The sequence below is a fragment of the Rana temporaria genome, chromosome 4 (genome assembly GCF_905171775.1).
Source record: "Rana temporaria chromosome 4, aRanTem1.1, whole genome shotgun sequence".
Taxonomy (NCBI): Eukaryota; Metazoa; Chordata; class Amphibia; order Anura; family Ranidae; genus Rana; species Rana temporaria.
Genome location: NC_053492.1, coordinates 53,446,839 through 53,461,783, shown reverse-complemented (window position 1 = coordinate 53,461,783; position 14,945 = coordinate 53,446,839). Strand labels below are relative to the sequence as shown.

The window sequence follows — 14,945 nt, the reverse complement described above, 5'->3', positions numbered from 1 at the left end:
GACAGTCACATGTGCACACACACACAGACAGACAGTCACATGTGCACACACACACATACAGTCACATGCACGCACACACACACATACAGACAGTCACATGTGCACACACACACAGACAGACAGTCACATGTGCACACACACACATACAGTCACATGCACGCACACACATACAGACAGTCACATGTGCACACACACAGACACATGTATAAAGCCATTTAAAAAAAAAATAATGTAGCTTCTAGCTCAGTACCTTTCCAGATTTCTCTTTACCCGGGTACTGCACTCTAGGGGGAAGCAGAGAGCACAGCACACTCCTCTGCACTTTACTTTTTTTTACTCATTTTTGAAGCCGACAGAGCTTCTCACAGTTCGGCAGGAGAGCTCATCTGACAGCCTTCTCTCCACTGACCCCCGCGGCACACCTGAGAGCCTCTGACGGCACACCAGTGTGCCGCGGCACACTGGTTGACAAAGGCTGGTATAGCCCATCGGTCTGTTGTCCTTCGGTCCAAAATTTTAAAACATGCTTTAAAATCGAACCGATTGCCCGCTGCCCGATCGGTCCAAACCAATGGTTAGTACAGAAAGCATCGGTTCAAAACCTGCGCATGCTCAGAATCAAGCCGACACATGCTTGGAAGCATTGAACTGTAAGTTACATTAAGGCGGCCCATATATGTACAGTATATACAATACCTTGAAAAAGTATTCATACCCCTTGAAATTTTCCACATTTTGTCATGTTACAACCAATGTATTTTATTGGGATTTTATGTGATTGACCAACACAAAGTGGCACATAATTGTGAGGTGAAAGGAAAATAATAAATGGTTTTCCAAATTATTTACAAATAAATATGTGAAAAGTGCGGCGTGCATTTGTATTCAGCCCCCCTGTGTCAATACTTTGTAGAACCACCTTTCGCTGCAATTCCAGCTGCAAGTCTTTTTGGGGATGTCTCTACCAGCTTTTCACATCTAGAGAGTGACATTTTTGCCCATTGTTCTTTTCAAAATAGCTCAAGCTCTGTCAGATTGGATGGAGAGTGTTTGTGAACAGCAATTTTCAAGTCTTGCTACAGATTCTCAATAGGATTTAGGTCTGGACTTTGACTGGGCCATTCTAAAACATGAATATGCTTTGATCTAAACCCTTCCATTGTGGCTCTGTCTGTATTTGTAGGGTTGTTGTCCTGCTGAAAGGTGAACCTCTGCCCTAGTCTCAAGTCTTTTGCAGACTCTAATGGCTCATTTACACTTGCTTTGGCTTCAACGGCAACGCACACTAAAGCTCTTTTATGATGTGTTTTTGAGGCTTCGGTAGTGCTTAAATGAGGCTTCGGTGGTGCTTCAGTGATGCTCTTTTGAAGCTTTGTTGAAGCTTGTCGATATCTCACACTTGCAATTTCACCAAAACAAAGCGAAGCTAAAGCTGAACTAAAACCTCTCAAAAGCTGCAAGTACTTCAAGCGAGCTTCAAACAAGCTTTCTCATAGACATCTATGGAGGCTTTGAAGACACTTTGAAGCACCACTAAAGCTACATGGGGTATCATTTTTGAAGCAAAGCCTAAGCAAAGCAAACACAAGGTGTAAACAGGACTGTAAGCTAACCATTTTATTTAGTGACGAGCTTTAACTGGCTTTGAGAGACCATTAACAAAGCCTGTCTAAATCCTTGTTTTGAAGCAAGTGTAAACTAGCCTTAGGGACTCATTTACACTTGCTTCGGCTTCAACACACATTAAGGACTAACTTACACTTGCTTCAAAACAAGGCTTCAGACACACTTTGTTAATGCTCCCTGAATGCTAGTCAAAGCTCATGTCACTAAATAAAATGGTTAGCTTACAGCTTTTGCTTTGTTTTGCTTTAAAAAGTATATCCCATGTTGCTTTAGTTGTGCTTCAAAGCATCTTCAAAGCCTCCATAGAAGCTTGATTGAAGCCCCACCGAAGCCTCATCGAAGCTCCATCATAGCACCACCAAAGCCTCATCAAAGCCCCACCAAAGCCTCATCGAAGCCCAATGAAGAACTAAGCAAAAGCAAGGTGTAAATAGGACTGTAACATTTATTTAGTGACAGAAGCTTTGACTGGCGTTCAGAGATCTTTAACAAAGTGTGTCCGAAGCCTTGTTTTGAAGCAAGTGTAAACTAGCCCTAACCAGTTTTCTTCTAAGAGTGCCCTGTTTTGTTTTTGTCTCTATCCATCTTCACATTAACTCTGGCCAGCTTCCCTGTGCCTGCTGAAGAAAAGCATCCCCACAACAAGATGCTGCCACCACCATGTTTCACGGTGGGGATGGTGTGTTCAGGGAGATGTGCAGTGTTAGTTTTCCGCCACACAAAGCGTTTTGCTTTTAGTCCAAAAAGTTATATTTTGGTCTCATCTGACCAGAGCACCTTCTTCCACATTACTTGCTGTGTCCCCCACATAGCTTCTCAAAAAATTGCTAATAGGCCTTATTATGGCTTTCTTTCAACAATGGCTTTCTTCTTGCCACTCTTCCATAAAGGCCAGATTTGTGGAGTGCCCGAATAATAGTTGTCCTGTGCACAGATTTTCCCACCTAATCTGTGGATCTCTGCAGCTCCTCCAGAGTTACCATGGGCCTCTTGGCTTCTTCTCTGATTAATGCTCTCCTAGCCCGGCCTGTCAGTTTAGGTGGACGGCCATGTCTTGGTAGGTTTGCAGTTGTGCCATACTCTTTCCATTTTTGGATGATGGATTGAACAGTGCTCTGTGAAATGTTCAAAACTTGGGACATTTTTATATAACCTAACCCTGCTTCAAACTTCTTCACAACTTTATCCCCGACCTGACTAGTGTGTTTCTTGGTCTTCATGATGCTGATTGTTCACTAAGGGCTTCAAAGAACAGCTGTATTTATACTGAGATTAAATGACACACAGGTGGACTCTATTTACTAATTAGGTGACTTCTGAAGGCAATTGGTTCTACTAGATCTTAGTTAGGGTTATCAGAGTAAAGGGAGCTGAATACAAATGCATGCCACACTTTTAAGATATTTATTTGAAAAAAAAAATTGAAAACCATTTATCATTTTCCTTCCACTTCGCAATTATGTGCCACTTTGTGTTGACCTAATATATAAAATCCCAATAAAATACATTCAAGTTTTTGGTTGTAACTAGGGTTGTCCCGATACCACTTTTTTAGGACTGAGTACAAGTACCGATACTTTTTTTTATGTACTCGCCGATACCGAATACCGATACTTTTTTTTAAATGTGTCCCCAAATGCAGCCATGTCCCCCGTATAACAGCCATGTCCCCCGTATAGCAGCCATGTCCCCCGTATAGCAGCCATGTCCCCCGTATAGCAGCCATGTCCCCCGTATAGCAGCCATGTCCCCCGTATAGCAGCCATGTCCCCCGTACAGCAGCCATGTCCCCAGTACAGCAGCCATGTCCCCAGTATAGCAGCCATGTCCCCAGTATAGCAGCCATGTCCCCCGTACAGCAGCCATGTCCCCAGTACAGCAGCCATGTCCCCAGTACATCAGCCATGTCCCCAGTACATCAGCCATGTCCCCAGTACATCAGCCATGTCCCCAGTACAGCAGCCATTGTCCCCCGTACAGCAGCCATTGTCCCCCGTACAGCAGCCATTGTCCCCCGTACAGCAGCCATTGTCCCCCGTACCTACTGTTATCACCGCGGCGGGGAACATTACAGACAGCGGTCGTTTGAACAGCTGTTTTCCCCGCTGCGCATAGACACTCCCCCTTGGACGGATCTGTCCAATCGCGAGCAATGGGGGAGTGTCTATGTGACTCCCCCTTGCTCGCGATTGGACAGATCCGTCCAAGGGGGAGTGTCTATGCGCGGCGGGGAAAACAGCTGTTCAAACGAACGCTGTCTGTAATGTTCCCCGCCGCGGTGATTAACGTGGCGGTGGCGGTGGTTTCGGCGGTGGGGGGGGAAGTATTCTATTTTAGTATCGGGGGTATTAGCGGGAGTACGAGTACTCCCGCTAATACTCGGTATCGGTCCCGATACCGATACTGGTATCGGTATCGGGACAACTCTAGTTGTAAGTAACATAACAAAATGTGGAAAATGTCAAGGGGTGTGAATACTTTTTCAAGGCACCGTATGCTATGGTCAACAATAATAAACTATTAAACATAGAAACACTTGCCTAACAATCCATGCTTCTGGCCTGTATTTAGCAGCAGCTCTGCCATGGACAGAACATGTCCTTAGTAGCCAGAGGGAGGAGATGGAGACAGCACAACAACCATCTCCTTCTATTTCTCTCCTCTCCACTTGCCACTCTGGCCACTGAATAGCAATGTAGCACCCTGGAGTTTAGGCAGAGTTGCTCCTCACAAATGTGATTGCCAGGAGTAGTTATCCCGGTTAATTGGTAGAGATCTATTGATTTCTCCCTAAGTTTGGCCTTGTACTTTTCTCTTCTACCACTAGGTGGCCGGGTACTTGGTGGTACTAGATACGACAAGGGCAACACAAAGGTCAGGTTTTTGGGTATATAGGGTATCTCAGCCAATGGGCAGGAGTTTTCTTGAAACCCTAGGCCTGCTGAGAGAGCCTATAAATTCGGGTGGAGTCAGGTGTTCTATGTTCTGTGCCACCTGGACGGCTGTCTGGGTGGACTTATGTCATATTGCCCAGGCTGCTAGGCTGAAGATAGGACCAATCCCAGGCACATCTGGCGGCTATGCTGTCTTGGGGCCTATCCAGGAGCAGGGTTGGCACTGTGGCTTGCAGTTAAACCAAAAGTGATGGTTCTGCCAGCCAGGGAACCTGTCGTGGTCGGAGGTAGAGGGTAAGCTGTCGCCAGTAAGAGACTATCTGCCTAATTATCAGGGACCACAGTGAGTAACTGAAGCAAGTACCGGAGCAGTATACTCACCGAACAGGCACGGTGGAACTTCAGTGGGTTTCAAGCCAGGGACTCAGCCAGCGGAGGTGACACTTGCAGAGCAGCCTTGTGTGTCACACCAGGCGATCGAGCAGGCCAGCGGGGGTGAAGCTTGAGCAGTATCTAGAGTGCCAAGCTAGGGACCAAGCAGAGAAGTGGGGGTGACACTTGAGGAAGATACCACCATGAAGACTGGAGGAGCTCAGTGGCAGTGAATCGGTGGGTCTAGTGAGAGACCGGGAGCTCGGTGTGCTGAAAAACTACAAGGCGCGATTGTAGTGAAAGTGAAAGAAACTGTTGAGCTTTTTAAAGCTTTATTTAAAACTCCACATATATACATAGTCACATTACATTACATTTCAAGAAAAAAATATTTACAAAGATTTGTACAATGCCATTTTACATACTTTTCCATATCGTTTTGCAAATCAATGCCTCACAACCCACTACATACAGAAGGATGTCAGCTATCTCTGGCCCTGGAGGTTCACATTGGATCAAATGAGACCTTGTTACAGCAAGTAAAGAGACATTGTCAGTCAGTCAGTCAGTCAGTCAATCAGTAGTTGAGCCAAAGAAAATGTCCTGGAGACCACGTAATTAAACCTTTAAGATTGAGTCTCAGGGCCAAAGCCATAAAGTTCCCAGCAATGGCATCGAACCAGCATATGAGAAAAATGCATTATTTTTTGTTCTGCATTCATAAATAACGTTTGTAATACATTAATATAATCATCATTTAACCCAAACATATTGGACGTTGTAGCCCTATGGATGAAGGACTGGTGGATGGCTAGCCTATAACAAGATCAATGCTATAATTTTGCTATCTTTTCACAACCTGTACTAATAGTAAGGTAAACTGTCTTACCCTCTTAGGCTGGGTACACACAGGACAGCCATACAGGGATCGAAGTTCAGCTGGTTCAGCAGGGACTGGATGAATTTTGATCCATGTATCTGCATGCTGGTTGTACACAAGTCAGTCTATCAATCAACTTGTGTACAACCAGCCTGCCAGGTTTTCCCCAAATGATAAGTGCTGCCGGCTATTTATGCTGCTTGCATTTAAAAAATACCTTTACTGATATATTAATGATTACAAAGAAGCATTGACATTCAGTCTTCCATATCTTTGTTCTTCACCCCACTCAGGCGTATGTTTCGTTTGCTAGTGTAATGAAATATCTTCCGGGCCACCATCAGAAGGTGTTTGCAGACAGTGAGCATGTGAAATCTTTCATCAGGGAGGAAATCAACTCCCACCGGAGATCCCTTGATCCAGAGTTCCCCCGTGATTTCATAGACTGCTTCCTCATCCAGGCCAGCAAGGTAACAGAACATATACACCAGACTGTACTGCAAAGTATCTGTAAATCCTACAACAGAAAATGTTGAGATTATGGTTAAAGCTGATCATACATGACTTAAATTTCACGCAGATTCACTAGGAATCAAAACAGAAATTTGAGCTGTAGGCCCCACCCGGCTCAACAAAAGTTGGTTTCAAAACCAAAGGACCTGGGTGAAAACTTGTTGGAGCGAACAGTGACTGCCTCCAATCAGATGCACTCACTTTTCTGACATTCAAACAGCTCTGGGTATCTCAATACAATAGTCATCAGTATATTCTACAAGCATAGTTGCCAACAGTCCTGATTTGCCCGAGACATTCACAGAATTCAAACCCATGTCCCGTCTGAAAGTGTCCTGGGCAGAATCCCGGAAAATATTCTTTGTCCCAGACGGCCCCATGGGCCGCTCTGATTCCCCTGTAAAAAGGCTGCAGCATCTGCCGCAGACAGCGGCCACTCATAAAAACATGGCCACTGGACAACTTTGGAACAGCACATGCACTGCTCGGGCTCAGGCAAGCTCAGGCAAACTCAGGCAAGCTTGGCCATGCTCGGCTGTCTACAGTCAGGCTCGGGCGGGGGGCGTATGCACAATGACATAATGGTGCCACCCTTTTATGAATGAAGTGGGCACGACCCCTGGTGACACCGGTAAATGGATCAGCCAGGATGTTAAAAAGGGCTGTCCAATACATTTTCATTAATATACAGTGACAATACAGAAAGTGACATATATTGATTAGGCAAATGGTGTATCATACAATTCTATCCAGCTTGGACCACTCACTTATGTAAATAAATTATACTATATACATGACATCAAAAAGAAAAAAGAAAAATGTTCATAAATGTAGCGGGCAGCTGTTTTCTCTGCTGGCCCTGCTCTAAATTTAGAGGATAAGTTACCTCTGACCTATTTGTTTTCAAATTTGGACCTCTGTTCCAGCCATGGCTGTACTGCAGGTGACCACTATTGTTGTCTGAGGTGTCAGTTCCACCCCAGGCCAAGGGTGGCAGCAGTCAGATCCAGGTGTGTTGGGTATTCTTTCCCACCGGCCAATCAGTGAGGGTTGATCGCCTCGCGGTGCATGCTGGGGAGGGGTATTTAAGGGACAGACGTCACAGGTTCTGGGTCGTAGTCCGCCCTGGGCAGTCGTCCCACCACCTCTGTGTTTACAGATTCTGGCTTCAGGACCACATTGGTCTGGAATCATGTCTTGCTGAGCAGGCCCAGTATCCAGACTGGGTTTGCATTGACAAAGTGGTCCTGCGCTATCCATTCTAGAGGGAGGAAGCCACCAAATGAAGTACCTGTCTGAAGAGCACCCAGCAACGAGGCTGGTACACTCAGGGGAGGCCTAAACTTCATTAAAGGAGACATCACTACTGAAAGGCTGAGCAGTGATCGCCTGTCAATTTCCTGATTTCACAAGTAACTACTTTGAGAAGAGATCCGGGTGCCTAATCCTAAAGTATTCTGGACCGAATGTGTCTCCACCTTTGGGAAGGCTAGTGGCAGAGACTGTACCAAGGTTCCGTGTAGCATCCTGGCTGCTAGGACTAGTGAGAGAGGCCTATCCAGGGGGAAAATTCCCACTCTGGCTAGAGTGGCGACGAGAGTTCGTGTCTGGAGGCAGGAGTGCTTGCGATTAAGTTATTCGCCTGAACCTACTACCTATACCTTATTTCACCTCTTCAATCTATCATTCATTCTTTTACCACGTTTGGTAAACAAAGCAGAGAAAAAGCAACGCAATGTGTGGACATTGTCTTTGTTTCAGCTCTCATCCAGTACCCTAGACGGAGGAAAAATAGAGGTAACATGCCACCCAAATTAAACCAGCAGCTCCTTTGGGGGTAGTGATACATAAATATAAAAAGCCCAAAGAGTATCAAACTTAAATATTGATAGAAGAAAGCCTTTATATCCTGAAGATCACCACGGTGCATAAGCCAATCACCAGTATATACAGTAGGTTCAAATGCGCTTAACGGATAGTGTGGACTCAAATGTTATTAACATAGAGTCAGATGGGCATCAGGAGACTAAGCTCTCCCAGACTTTAACCACTTGCCTACCAGGCCTATTCTGACATTTCTCTCCTACATGTAAAAATCATAATTTTTTTGATAGAAAATGACATTGAATCCTTAAAAAATCACATAGAATTATATATGTTTTAGCAGAGACCATAGGGAATAAAATGGCAGTCGTTGTTTGGGGGGGAAAACTGTTTAATGCATTAAAAAATAAACAGTGAATTTAGCCCAATTTTTTTTGCATAATGTGAAAGATGATGTTACGCCGAGTAAATAGATGACTAACATGTCACGCTTCAAAATTGCACACACTCATGGAATGGCACCAAACTTCTCTACTTGAAAATCCCCATAGGTAAAGATTTAATTTTTTTTAAAGGTTACATGTTTTGAGTTACAGAGGAGGTCTAAGGCTAGCATGATTGCAGATGTAAACAGATGTAAATGGACGATCATCCATTTACATCCGTCCCTTTTTCATCTGTCAACAAATGGATGAAAAACAGAAAAACGGTTTGCATGTGAGATAGGGCCTTGAAAACTTACCTGTCCAACGGTTTCTCATTCGTGTCATCTTCTTCTGGGTGCTGGTTTTCAGCCTTATCATTGGCTGGTGAAGGATGACGTCACTCCTGCACATACATAGGAGCTAGTCATCTCGGCTAGACTAGTCCAACACTGTAAGCTGAGCTATGCATACAGCAAGGAGACAGGTAAGGGTATTTTATTATAGAAGAAATGTAGGCCACAGGCAGGAAAAAAAAACTGACAGTGGATTTACCAGTTTCCTGATGAAATGTATCAGTACGTGGCCATCTTTAGAGGTGCCGAAAACCACACTGCTGGGAAAAGTGACCAGAAGTGAGCCTTGCACAAACTAAAATTCACAATTCTTGTTCTTAATTGCAGGAGAAAGATGTGAAAAATAGTGAATTTTGCCAGGAGAACCTGCAGGCTTCTGTGTTTGAAATGTTCATTGCTGGAACAGATACCACAGCCAACAATTTGCAGTTCAGCCTGTTGGTGATGATAAAATATCCAGACATCCAAGGTAAGGCTTGACTGGTCAATGAAGAAAGGATCACAATGCATTCAGCACATCAGTATTTTAAGTGAGTGTGGCACTTGGAAGGTGAAGACTTCTATATTCTCACTGCACTTTTCTCACCCAGAATTGTATGACTTTTGGCTCCTTCAGCCTGTGCATGGCCAGCCAGCATGCCCCGGAAAGCTGTTTTCACCCATCAGCAAATCAGGCACACCATAATTTTCTATAACAACACCAACTCTTAAAGGCATACCATCATTTTTAAATGTTTGGTTTCAAATCTATTTTTAATATCTACGATTCAAAATGTAGTTAATGAAAAAGGATTCCCACAGCACTATGGGTTTTTAAAAAGAAGAGTAGATATCCTTTAATGCATTCTGTCCCTCACTGAACCCTTCAGTGTAGCCATATTGAGGGAAGACAGCGGGTGGGAGTCACTGAGTCACTGCTATGAATCATTCACTCATTATAAATTTATCATTTAAGGGGCCTAAGCATTCCTGATGAAGCAGTGAGTGCCGTTAGTACATTGGGGTTTTAAGAGACACTGTAGAAATAGACTGGGCTTGCTGAAATAACCTTAGTTGAGTGTAGCCTATTGGCAATTAAAGACCCACTGTCACCTTGGCCATGCAGGGCGAAGTGACAGTATCTTTTCAATGTCTACCCTTCCCTCCACCATTTATACTTCCCATGCCTTCTCTTCCTTGCCACTCATTCCTCCATCATAGCCGACATTGAAATCACTGTTTATGGATTGGTGAAATAATGTTCCCTCGGTCATATGGCAATGCTTTTGGCTGCTTGGCCCTAGCACTATTACAAGGGAGGAGGCTACATGCTTGTCAATACTGGGAGGTTTAGGGTACTGTTGCTGGGTGGGGCCAGCTGTATGGTACCCAACATGAGGAAACAACACACTCATAGCCCAAGGCAGTTTCACAGTATTGTATTTTGTTGACTGCAGTTCCAAAAAAAAAACACTGTAACGCACACAAGTGAGTACTAGCAGCTTTGTCTTACACAAGTCCAATATCTTTTGGGGTAATAGGCACAGCAGCACTCTGTAACAGGTTCAGTGATACTAGTAACAGGTTCAGTAACTTACAGTAATAGATTCAGTAATACTCAGTAACCAGTACTAAAATCACTCCACATGGGCACAATGCAGGTGCCAGACAAATGCTACACCGTCCTTAGAGCACAGGAGTGGCAGAGCAATATAGCTACAGTAGGTTGGCTGATACAGGAAGGTTGCACTCCAGTATCATTGTACAAAAGTGTATTCTCAGCACACTGGATAAAAACACAGCCTGAGTTGATCTTACTGGGGCAGCATCTGGTGGGCTGGCAGGTAGCTGACATAAGTGGCAGCAGCAGTACTGGAGATCAGTGCTGACTACAGCATGCATGACGTGTCCTATGCTCTGTCCCTTCTCAGACTGGAACCTTTCCCTGATTCTTGTTCTCCATCTCTGCCAGACAGGTTCCTCTCCCTACACTAACCACTTACAAACTGGGCACCAAACTCATCAGGGCACTGCTATATATTAGCACTACCTTCAACCATAATGGCCACGGAAGGTCACTAGGAGTTTTTAGATATCTGCCTGTAACACCTATGAAGGCTGCAGAGGAACATCATTCCCCTTAGGATTCTTCTCCTTCATCCCCAAAGTAGCACGGCACTACCAGCTGGCTAGAGTAGGAACTACACTTGCCAATATTAGGTGTCCAATCATGAAGGTTCATATTTTAGGAAGGCTACACACAATTTCTCTCTAAGTTCTTGCTTAATATGGTCCCAAGGTTCCTACACAGCATTAAAGATGTCCAAGATTTTATGAGCTTTGACTAACAAGTGCTCCATCGATTGCACATTCCAATGCTATTAAGTAGTTTCCACTTTCAGGGTGAAGTATGTTTCCAATGATTCACTAGTAGGCATTTTGCTAAGTTCAGAATATGGGCTAGGAATTGGTTTCTTCACATTTGGGAGAGGCACCCCTAGGAGATAGTATAGGAGGTCAGGAGGCAGCAGATTATCTGTGAGTTTGCAAACTCTGGCACTGCATGTCTTATTAGTCATCATATCGCTGAGTGAATTTATTTGAGTGAACTGTATTGTTATGTGGTGTACCATATTTTAGAGGTAGAAGAAAGAATATATTGTGTGTGGGGGCGCAATTTTGAAGTGATATAAACCCTTTGGAGGTATCATCCCTTATGTAACCAATATATAGAAAATGTAAAGGAATGGGACTTTGTGTAAGATACAGACATACCATAGAAATATAACATTGAACAATTTATTTAGCATTTATTATTATTATACAGGATTTATATAGAGCCGGTATATAGACAGTACAAATACAATAAATTTTAATACAGTTGGAATCAGAGGCCCTGCTCCTTAGAGCTTACAATCTAAAAGGGAAGGTCAAGAGATACAAGAGGTAATAACTGTGGGGGGTGTGTTGATGGAGAAAATAAATGTACAGTTGTTAGGTAGGGGCCAGATAGGCTTCTCTGAAGAGATGAGTTTTCAGGGATCGTCTGAAAGTCGACAAAGTAGGAGAATGTCAGGCAGTTTGGGGTAGAGCATTCCAGAGGATGGTAGAGGCCCTGGAGAAGTCATGAAGGCAAGCATGGGAAGAGGTGACAAGGGGGTAGGGAGCAGGAGGTCTTGGGAGGAGTAAAGAGAACGATTAGCTTCGTTTTTTAAGACTAGGTTAGTGATGTAGCTGGGGGCCAGGTTGTGGATGGCTTTGTAAGTTATTGTTTGTATCTTGAATTGAATTTATTGGTTGAGCGGCAGCCAATTAAGGGATTGGCAGAGGGGTATAACAGACGCTGAGAGGTTTGTGAGGTGGATTAGCCTGGCAGCAGCATTCATGATGGACTAAAGTGGAGATAGCCTATTTAGAGGTAAGCCAATGAGGAGGGAGTCAAGGCAAGAGATGACCAGGGAGTGAATTAGAAGCTTTGTGGTGACATAGGTTAGGAAGGGGCGTATCTTGGAGATGTTGCGGAGGTTGAGGCGGCAAATTTGGATAGCGAAAGGATGTTGGGCCGAAAGGTTAGTTCAGAATCCAGGATTACAACTTGGTGTAGATTGAGAAAAGGGAGGTGGTGTAGACTGAGAAAAGGAGAGGTCCAAGAACAGAATCTGGAGACCCCGACAGAGAAAAGAAGAGAAGAGGAGGAAGTAGAGTTGTAACTGAGACTGAAGGTGGAATAAGTTAGATGAGAACCAGTGAAGAGTACAGTCACAGAGACCAAATGAGTGGAGTTTTTTTTTTTTTTGAAGAGGAGGGGGTGGTCCACTGTGTCAAAGGCAGCAGAGAGGTCCAAGAGAAGTAGTACAGAATAGAGTCCATTGGTTTTAGCCGTTAGTAGATCATTTGTGAGATTAAGAAGAGCAGTTTCTGTGGAGTGTTGAAGGTGAAATTTGGACTGAAGTTTGTACATGGTCAGATGGTCACTTAGTAGGTTGTAGACCAGTCTTCCAAGAAGTTAAGAGGAGATGGTGAGTAAGGAGATGGGGCGTAGGTTAAGATTGGTGAGGTCCAGTGAGGGCTTTTTAATTATAGGGATAACTAAGGCATGTTTTAGGCCCCGTACACACGACCGGATCTGTCCGCTGATATTTGTCCGACGGACAGTTCCAGCGGACAGATCCGGTCGTGTGTAGGCCCGACCGGACAATTGTCCGGCGGATCGGACAGTTTCCAGCGGACAAAAATTGCTTAGCATGCTAAGCAATCTGTCCGCTGGAAACCTGTCCGTCGGACGTGTTCGGTCATCTGTACAGACTCACCGGACACGTCCGACCGACCGCCATCCCTCGCATGCGTCATACTGATTCGACGCATGCGTGGAAGCTTTGACCTTCCAGGGCCGCCCACGTCGCCGTGTCATCGTCGTGGCGACGGCGCGGTCACGCCCCGCGTATTGTTTACGCGCGGATTTCTGTCTGATGGTGTGTACAACCATCAGACAGAAATCCGGCAGCGGGCGCAGCGGATCTGTCCGCTGAAAACGGTCTGGCGGACCGTTTTCATCGGATAGATCCGCTGGTGTGTACGCGGCCTTAGAGAGTTTGGGAAGATGCCACAAGAAAGGGAGATGTTGAAAATGTGAGTTAGAGAGTGTAGAATCGAGTCAGTGGGTGAGCATAGCATTTGTGAGGGAGCAGGATCCAGGGAGCAGGTGGTTAGATGAGTGTTAGATAAAAGTTTAGCAACCTCATTAATACTAGCAGGGTTGAATGAGGGAAGTAATGATTGTATTTATGGACATGAATTGTATCAATCTTACTTTTGAAGTGATTGCCGATCTCCTGGGCAGTGAGTTAATTAGAGAATGGAGTCAGTGAAGGACACAGTAGAGTGTTAAAAGTAGAGAAGAGTTGACGTTTACTGGATGAGGAGTTTGATAAAATAGGTCTGTTTGGCAATGTGGAGGCAGGAATAGTATTTTAGGAGATCAGATTTATATTGTTTAAAGTCTTCCTGGAACTTAGTCTTATGCCACAGATGCTCAAGAGCGCGGCTACGTTTTCTGAGACTTCTGGTGTCGTCTGTTTGCCAGGGTTGTATCGGTCGGGGTCTGATTCTACGTGTAGTGAGGGGGGCAAGCTTTTCTAGGGAGGAGACAGTGAGCTGTTGTAGATGAAAGTGACTAGGTTGGGGCAGGACAGGGGTGAGAATTTGTCATAGAGGTGATCAGTAGCAGTGTAGAGAAGAGAAGGTTTAAGGTGGTGAAGGTTTCTACGGGTAACTGTTGGGTGGTTGGAGAGTGAGGAGGTGGAAGACAGGGAGAGAACAACATTTATAAGGTGGTGATCATAGAGTGGGAGATGATTGTTGGGGAGGTTGCACGGAGTGTACAGATAGAAGAAGACAAGGTCAAGGGTGTTGCCGTTCGAGTGAGTAGGAGCCTATATCCATTGATTCAGTTCAAGAGATGAGGTTAGACTGAGAAGTTTAGAAGTAATAGTAGTATTAATGTTAACAGGGATGTTAAAGTCACTGAGAATAATTGTGGGGATTTCAGAAGAAAGAAAGTAGGGTAGCCAGGCAAAAAAGTCATCAAGGAAGGTTGATACTGGTCCAGGGGGCCGGTAGATGACAGAAACTCTTAGGCCTTGTACACACGGTCGGACAAAACCGATGAGAATGGTCCGACGGACCGTTTTCATTGGTTCACCGCTGAAGTAGCCTGATGGTCTGATGTGTGTACCATCAGTTCAAAATCCGATCGGGTCAGAACGCGGTGACGTAAAACACAACGACGTGCTGAAAAAACGTTCAATGCTTCCAAGCATGCGTCGACTTGATTCTGAGCATGCGCGGGTTTTGAACCAATGCTTTTGTGTACTAACCATCGGTTTGGATCGATCGGGCAGCGGTCCATCGGTTCGGTTTTGAAGCATGTTTTAACATTTTGGACCGAAGGAAAACAGACCGATGGGCCGTACACACGGTCGGTTTGAACCGATGAAACTGAACCTCGGTCCATTCTCATTGGTTTTGTCCGACCGTGTGTACGGGGCCTTAGAGAAATAGAGGAATTTGTGATAAAGAG

At 44.7% G+C, this 14,945-nt stretch overlaps 1 protein-coding gene across 2 annotated transcripts in view; it reads left to right on the top strand.

Moving 5' to 3' along the window:
• Positions 1 to 14,945, top strand: part of LOC120936220 (cytochrome P450 2G1-like) — a 73,650-nt gene that overhangs the window by 39,173 nt on the left and 19,532 nt on the right. The window contains exons 6-7 of one of the 2 annotated variants that reach the window (XM_040348412.1): positions 6,066 to 6,242; positions 9,215 to 9,356. In XM_040348412.1, the coding sequence (XP_040204346.1) occupies positions 6,066 to 6,242; positions 9,215 to 9,356 (319 nt within the window). The remainder of the gene's footprint in view (positions 1 to 6,065; positions 6,243 to 9,214; positions 9,357 to 14,945) is intronic. The other variant, XM_040348413.1, reaches the window with a different exon arrangement.